The 8,116-nt window shown below is 35.8% G+C and overlaps 1 protein-coding gene across 1 annotated transcript; it reads left to right on the top strand.

Moving 5' to 3' along the window:
- The first annotated feature begins 5,464 nt into the window (after positions 1-5,464).
- Positions 5,465-7,121, top strand: LOC117241600 (katanin p60 ATPase-containing subunit A-like 2). The gene is made up of 5 exons (XM_033507469.1): positions 5,465-5,736; positions 5,959-6,081; positions 6,140-6,252; positions 6,466-6,665; positions 6,816-7,121. The coding sequence occupies exons 1-5, from the start codon at positions 5,733-5,735 to the stop codon at positions 6,868-6,870; spliced, it is 495 nt and encodes a 164-aa protein (XP_033363360.1). The 5' UTR covers positions 5,465-5,732; the 3' UTR covers positions 6,871-7,121.
- Positions 7,122-8,116: the final 995 nt, after the last annotated feature.

The raw sequence follows: 8,116 nt of genomic DNA, 5'->3' as shown, positions 1-8,116 counted from the left end.
ATATATATATATTCAGATTTTACCATCACATAAACGGTGCTATTGGAAACGTTTCACAATAGACGTCTTATAAGCGCCTGCGATGTCCGTCATATGTAAAGCTATACCACTGAATCACGGCAGCCATTTAGTGATTAAGGTCGATCACTTAGAGTTGTTAATCCGACATAATGGCGAGCAATACATCGAAGACATTATTGGAAACACAGTTACAGTTTAATTTCATTGAACTTATTTGCAAATAAATGTGTACAATATATTTTAGAGGTTTTAAATATTATTGCTGACCAAACTTCGCGTCTGCGCATCATCTTTCTTTAACTTTTTTTGCATTTTCTTATCGACGCATGAAGACGAAATGCGTAAATTTTATTATTTATTTAAACATTACTATATTGTGCTCAAAGTAGCGGAATATCGTTCTATTATCAATATATGAAGAACTAAAAGAATTAAAAAAGAATTAAAAAAATATGTAGTTCAATCAATACTTCGTGTATTTTTCTATCTCCACAAGACAATATCCGGACCAGTTACGCTTACAGTATCAACAAAGATTTGTCCAGCCATACGGAATAAGTCGTACTCAGTAGTTTAAAAGTATTAACCGCACGAACTCCAGAAACACTTTTGAAGTAACTTTCGAACCAATAAATCCCCGAACTAAGAACTGTCATATTTCGTCTTTATTTATCGAATATTGTGAGAAAATCCAAAAAAAAAGAAGTTAAATAGAAAAAGTACTTGGAAACTTAAAAGAAAAAATCTCGAAAAATCTCTTAATACTTTTTACTGTCGTCTTGAGACGCACCATATGTTAAGCTTCTTCGTAGTTACAACTTTTACCGCAGATGTAACGAACTGACAAATGATTCGAATGGCGCGCGCGCGTCAATGCCTACACTTAAATTTTACATAAATGTTTTTAAACAAATGTTTAAAATAATACATTAAATGTATTAACTTTCTTGCGCAATTTCATTTAATTTCTTACGATATGGAGGGTTTAATTACGTTTAAGATATCTATTTGAATCTTTTAAATTCGAAGTTTTTTAAAAAATTACCTTAAACTTTATAAAATTAAATCGTTTTTCCACTTTGTTGCATCATAAAATAGTTACTTAAATTCAAACCTTACCGTCGTCTTGAAATATTCTATATTTTCCTCGTCTTAAAAAATCTCCCTACAGAAAGAATAAAGAAGAATAAAATCCCATACGTTAAATTTCGCGTGATTGATGGAATATATAACGATAACGAGAACTAACTAGCGACAACAAGCAACCATTAGCAAGGACAACTGGCGACTATAACCGTCGTCACTATGATGTATGGCGACTAAAGAGAACAGCCAGCAACTACGGATGACATGTAACAACCAACTGCCCCACTTCTAAAAGGCAACTAACTTGCAAACCCTTTGATGGTTTCTGTAGCGTGATATACCCCTTGAACGTGGTTAAAGAATGTGGTCGCCGCTGGACGGCGGTTTGACAGCAGAGCGATCTCGCCAATTCAAAGCTTGACATTACAAACTACCGAGAATCATTAGGCTCGTTATCGAGCATCTAGCTTTCAGAAGGCGCTTTATCATATGATATGACTTCACGATATTTTTATAGCAAGAAGAATGGCCAACCTCTAACAAAACAAATTTTTACTAAGTGCTGCATGTGAGCTGCAGGCCGGCCTACTAGGGAAATTTGACGAATGAATAAACTAAAATATATACGAATATATTCGTTATATCATAAAATGCCCGCATTACGTTCTCTAACACCATAGAGGAAACTAAATTTATATATTAAAAAATTGGAATACCTGTTATAAGAGAGTTAATTAAATTCTAACCTATCGATGACTCCATAAAAACCTTTATTTCCTAAAGATGTATATCTTCCAAATTCTCCTTAGAAAGTATCATAGAGAAAATATGAAACCTGAAAAGTACATCACGCTGATGCCTCGATCAACCCTCGTGCTTCGCAGTCCATGTGTCCGAGCGATGAATTCCCTCCAAACAAGGAAAAACCAAAGGGAGGTCTTCTTCGAAGGACGTGAGAGGGTAAGGGAAGCAACGGGAACGATGATCACGCGATATACTGGCGGCGTACGTATAGAACGGCTGTTGCGAGAGAGTTCGCAAGAAACAAGAAGAAAAAAGGAATCGTAGGCCGACGCGACTATACGCTGTCGACGGACAAACAGCGACTGAGCCTAACTGAAACGAACTCTGTCGCAGTATGAGCACAGGCTACGTTCGCGGGTCGATCGAACACGTTCTGCGCCTTTCCTCGGCACCAGCGTCAAAACCACCCTCGACGAGCGCAACGCACTGGTGCACCTGCAATATTAACCACTGGTCTTTCCTTTTTCGCGCGATATTATATCAGCACCTATGATACCATTTCAAAGACCGCAATCAAAACATTAAATACCGCATTAAAGCCATACAATAATTCGCAATATTCATTCGTAAACGTTATTGTATATGTGCTTAATTAATCGTTATTATGTTTCAAATGATTTACTACCTCATATTCCATAAGCAGATATATGGTTCATTTTCATCTCAAGTACGATATAATTTGTAACAAATATTTATAATTCACAATGTAAAATATTTATAATTCATTGGAAATATTATTCTATCACGGTATAGTGGTCAAATTTCGCATAAATCACAAACATATGGTAGTCAAAAGCTATACTCACGACATGACAAATCATGATGATGTCATGAAAAATGGCGTCCGTCCATATATATTCAAACGCAACGAACAAGTTCGAACTTTTCGAGAATAAACGATTTGTTCGATAACATCTGTCACGAGCTTCTCTTCCTTTAACGATAACAATTGACAACTAAAGCTCGAGAGGCTCGTAAGGATGAACAGCGACGAGTATCTAGAAGCTATGTACTCACCTGGGCAAGGAGACTCCAACACCAAGGACGTTGGAAGTTTCGAGAAGCGAAGATGGAAACTGAAGTAGCACGTCAGGTCAACTCTGGCAAAAACTGCTAAAGAAAGAAAAATCCAACTAATTTGTTTCCAACAATAAAATGAAATTAATTTGTTACACAAATTATTAACTGGATATTATTCAAAAATTATTCAAAATTCGCTTGATTGATTCACGGCCCGGGACACTTGGGTCATACCATTTTGGTAATGGACGAAAATGGCAGAAGGAAGAACGACCGTTTTTTTCATATTTCTCTTTCCCCGGGAAACGAAAGAATGCCCGAGCACCTTGTTTCATTTCTTCTCGGCATCAATTTCAATCTTTTTAAACGAAATATAATCTGAACGATGAAAAGTTCATTCAAATAATGCTCCGCGCCAGACACTCACGAAAATTAAGAAGAAACACGGAAAATTCGCGAATAAAACGGATTTCTTTGTCCCAGTGAGATAATAAATCTCGTACACGTATTGGTTTTTAAAATCAATATATCCACCAATGTGCACTCGTTTAACAAGGGTGATGGAACGTGCCAAAAATCTCTCAAGAGGGTCTTGGCAACGGAAGAGTCGAAAATGTCACAATTATGAATGAAAAATTCGAATAGTTGCTGATTTTACAGTCGAAACCAATAAAGAACTCCAGATATTCCCCCAATTAATTTACAATAAATTCGCGAAAATGATCGATTGCTGACGTCATTGTATTCTAGAAAGATTGTAAAACGATAAGAATTTATTGAAAAAACTTATATTCGATGATAACACTTCTAATAAGAGTACTAAGAGGAGCGATTCTGTACTCACCTTCCTGCCTCGAAGTACCGAACGCAATTAACCGTCCGCCCAGGATGGAACCGTTCGGAACTTTTGTAAGTCACTGCACGGCCGCTGCTTATGGTGGAAATGTAATAGATATAAGTACAGAGCGCGTGAGCGAACTAAAAACGCGATAGAGAAGTAGAGAGAGGATGTTCCGTCCTTGTCTAATGACGCGCACTTGTACAGGAAATATGTAACAGCGGTATACGAGCAGCGTCAGTGTCCACTAGTGTGCATGCCTGATTAAACAAGGACAGGAAGTATCTATACATGGTGTTCTCTTTCTATTTCCATGTTGCATCCATCTTACTATACAGTACACACACTCAGCTATTCTATCATTATATTTGTGCGTTGCTTATGTGTGAACCAAACATTTCCACGACAACAAATCGTTTGTCTCTTGTTTGATGCTCGGTTTTCAACGGAGTTAAAAGAATTTTTTAAGAGAAACGTAATGGACGGGTTGTTTTTAAAGTAATAAACGGAAATTCTCGTATCCATTGAGAAACGATAGGCGATTTGAAAGTATCACTATGAACGGTGATTTATCGATGCAAGGTAGTATGAATAAGATATTTTATAATCTGCGAAAAAAGGTAAGGAATATTCTAGATTTTAGATTTTAGAATTTCCACGTCACAGACGAGTGTGTTTTGTTATTTGATTTGTAATATTGCTGCAGTTCTCTTAATAGCTGTTCGTTTCATGCGATACTCGCACATAGTATCTATGACTTTTGCTTCTAACAATTTTTATAATTAGGCTGTATCAAATATTTTTAACGTTCGTGTTTCATGAAAAATCATGTGTAACTCGTTGAATTCGCAAATGTAACAAAAAATTACATGAAAAACCTTATATTATTGTAATTAAAAAATAATTATATTAGGAGGAGAGTCGTATTTCGGAACGTCATCGGAACATATTATACCTTGTATGTGATTATTTGGAACACAATGGGTGAGTATATTATAATTAAAATATATTCCTAGTTCCAATTCTTTTGAATAGTGTCAGTGACCAATCGAAATAGAAATCAGTGGACATCATGGAAAGAGAAGGCGAAACCAAATTTGAAAATTCGACATCGGTAATTCAGTAGTTAAGAATAACTCAATCGATAATGTAGATTAACTAGTTATAAACAAATATATGAAGTATAAATTCAAATTATTCTTATCCATCTAAAAATTGGAAATTAAAAAGCAAAAGACAAGAAATTATCTTCGAGGATTTATATAGTAAATACATTCTTTTGCCTGTCTTACCTAGAGATAAAACAGTTGTTTGATGGTTATCTTATAGTGTTCAGTCATTGCGAAAAATATTTTTAATTAGTTAAAAACTATAATTAATTAAAAACTACATTTTTTATGTATATAGACGTTAGCGATATTATTCCGGGAAGCTCGTCTATCTCCCGAACATCGGGTTTGCGACAACATCGATTTGGAAATTATCGTTGCAGAGTGTGAAAATTATTACAAGATGAAATTTCAAAAATATCCCATATTGTGTAAGAAAATAACTGGAAGGGAAATGACGAGGGAAGTGACAAATGCAAGCAATACGTAAGAATTTAAATTATTTAACGATATTAAACGGTATTCAACGTATTCAACGTATTCAACGTATTCAACGTATTACAATATGATCCAGTGTTTGTAGAAGTATTGAGACAAAAGCCCAATCTGTTAGTAAACAAGCGAGAAGTGAGCCTGTGAAAGAGACGAATCTACAGCAGAAGATAACTGATGACAATACGAATCATATTAATCTCGCAATGACAGTGACGTCAATATTCCCCAATGAGAGTGATGGACGTTTATCAGAAGAGCTATTTAACGTCCCAATGGAACAATCCATGCAATCGAAGATATTGAAATGCATTGAAAAGCTTTATTCAGATAATCCGGAATTACGAGGCTGAGGACATCTCATGCGCAAGTTATTTTCGATTAATATACATATCGTAAAGCTTTTAAACGATAAAATTCCCGTCGATAAACCGTCCAACGTATATCGACGATGACGTGATTTCAGTAACGCTTCAAATATCAAATTACGTAACACTTACTTAATATAGAGAAGACGCCATTTTATCTTTGTATCATCACAGGAGATCATAGTAAGCAAATTAAATGTACATTGGGATGACGTTATAGGCCTAGAGGAATGTAAAACCGCTGTTAAGGAGGCCGTTGTGTATCCCCTTAAGTATCCTATCTTTTTTGATGGTCCGTTTTCCCCCTGGAAAGGTATTTTGCTGTACGGCCCACCTGGTACAGGTAAGATACTCGTATTCTTTTCATTTCTGTACGTGTTTACAAGAAATATACAAAACAGGGAAAACGAAGTTAGCGAAGGCAGTCGCGACAGAATGTCATTGCACCTTTTTTAACATAACTGCCAGCTCATTGGTCAGCAAATGGAGAGGCGATTCCGAGAAGTATATACGTGTAAGTTGCTTTGTCTATGTAAGTCTCTTTGTTCCTTTGTCTATGAAGGAGAGATTCTAGGTATAAAAAGATTTGATTTTATTTTTTGTCATTTATATATAAATAGAATAGTTGTTTGGAAAACGAAATGATATCATATTCGTGATGAGGCAATGAATTTAAGGAATTTCGAATATAATATTTAATGAATAATACATTTGTTAAACTGAACAGGTTTTATTTGAACTTGCCTATAGTCATTCGCCTACAATTATTTTTATCGACGAGATTGACTGGATCGCCACAAATAAAGGAGACTGTATATTGTCTGAACCTGCAAAGAGATTCAGATCAGAACTTCTTTCTAGATTGGATGGATTAGTGTCTAATGAGAATTCTAATGTAGTTCTTCTGGCTACAACTAATTCCCCTTGGTACGTATATCACGTTATTTCAATGTTTTCTAAGTAGAAAATATCGTAATATTTCTCCAAATTCCAAATATGTTATTGTGTTGTTTGAAGTATTCCTTCATTATTATTAGTATAATAGAACGATAATATTTATTGTAAATATGTTATTAGGGGCATTGATGCAGCTTTACTCAGGCGTCTCGAAAAGCAAATATACGTATCATAACCCAATGAAGTTGCTCGACTTGGTATATTCAAATTATACCTTAGCAACCACTTATTAGAAAATACAGATATTGTAAACCACATAGTAAAATGTACTGAAAGATATTCTTGTGCAGATATAAAATTGCTTTGTAAGCAAGCGTGGCTACTAGAAATAAGCCCGATATGGAGGAGACTTGAAAAGAAAGAAACACCTGTTACCACTTTGAAATATGAATTAAAAAGTTATGAAATATTAGCAAAATTGTTAAAAAAAATGTCACCTACAGTTATGCAAATAGATAAATATGATACGTGGAACAAATAAATACGCAATCGTAAGGACAGATATTGAAAAATATAAATAAATGGATTATCGTTCGAGAAATCATTCGCATGTGTGTGCATGTGTGTGCGCGCATGTGTGTCATGTGCGTGCGTGTGTGTGCGTGTGTGTGCGTGTGTGTGCGCGCACGCGCTATAGGCTAAGTTTAAAATGTTCGGTTGTATTATATCCTTGTATTATATATGTCGGAGATGAAAGGAAAACCGGAGCCTTCCCTTTGCAATTTTGAGGAAGCCTTCTAATGCTTTAGTCTAGATTTTATCATAACTGTAATTAAGCAATTGTCATTTGTAATTGTTTGATATTTGTGAAAGCGAAAGTGGGTTCGAGGTGACAACTGGTCGCCGAACGTAGTCACGGTCACGGGATAAACGTTTTGCCTGACGAAGGTGTGGATCGGTTGTATTGTTCCCCCTAGAAATCACATAGAATTGTACTTTAGAGATGTCGATATAATGGGACACACGTTGTATTAGGAATCAATCTCCAGACAGAAACTGCCTAGTAACGACGTTTGAATCTTTCTCGATGTTTCCAAACAGTATACAACAAACTTTTGACAGAAATTGCCTGGCAACAACGATTGGAACCTTCTCGATGTTTCCAGCGAGCATATAACAAACAAATGCAATAGTATAGCGAAAAAGATTTTCATCAGATATTCATTCGTGTGATCGCCTTGGAAAGTGATACATCGAGCAATTTACCGAGTGCCTCAGCAATTGTATTTTGTGTTTAAAATTATTCTACACATAGTAAAGAGTTATCCCGTTGACCGTGGATTCGTTTGAACCCCGGAACATTGTTAATAGCGTTAATTAAATTCATTATTCGTGAAACCTATTGTTACGCCGCCTAAAACATCTGCACGCCAGCCCGCGCGACCGGACAACAACCGACCTGCGTAACGTCACTTCGACCC

Source organism: Bombus vosnesenskii, unplaced genomic scaffold (genome assembly GCF_011952255.1).
Source record: "Bombus vosnesenskii isolate JDL3184/JDL3185 unplaced genomic scaffold, Bvos_JDL3184-5_v1.1 scf7180000016208, whole genome shotgun sequence".
Lineage (NCBI taxonomy): Eukaryota > Metazoa > Arthropoda > Insecta > Hymenoptera > Apidae > Bombus > Bombus vosnesenskii.
The sequence above is the reverse complement of the archived record's forward strand: the minus strand, read 5'-3'. Positions and strand labels throughout refer to the sequence as shown.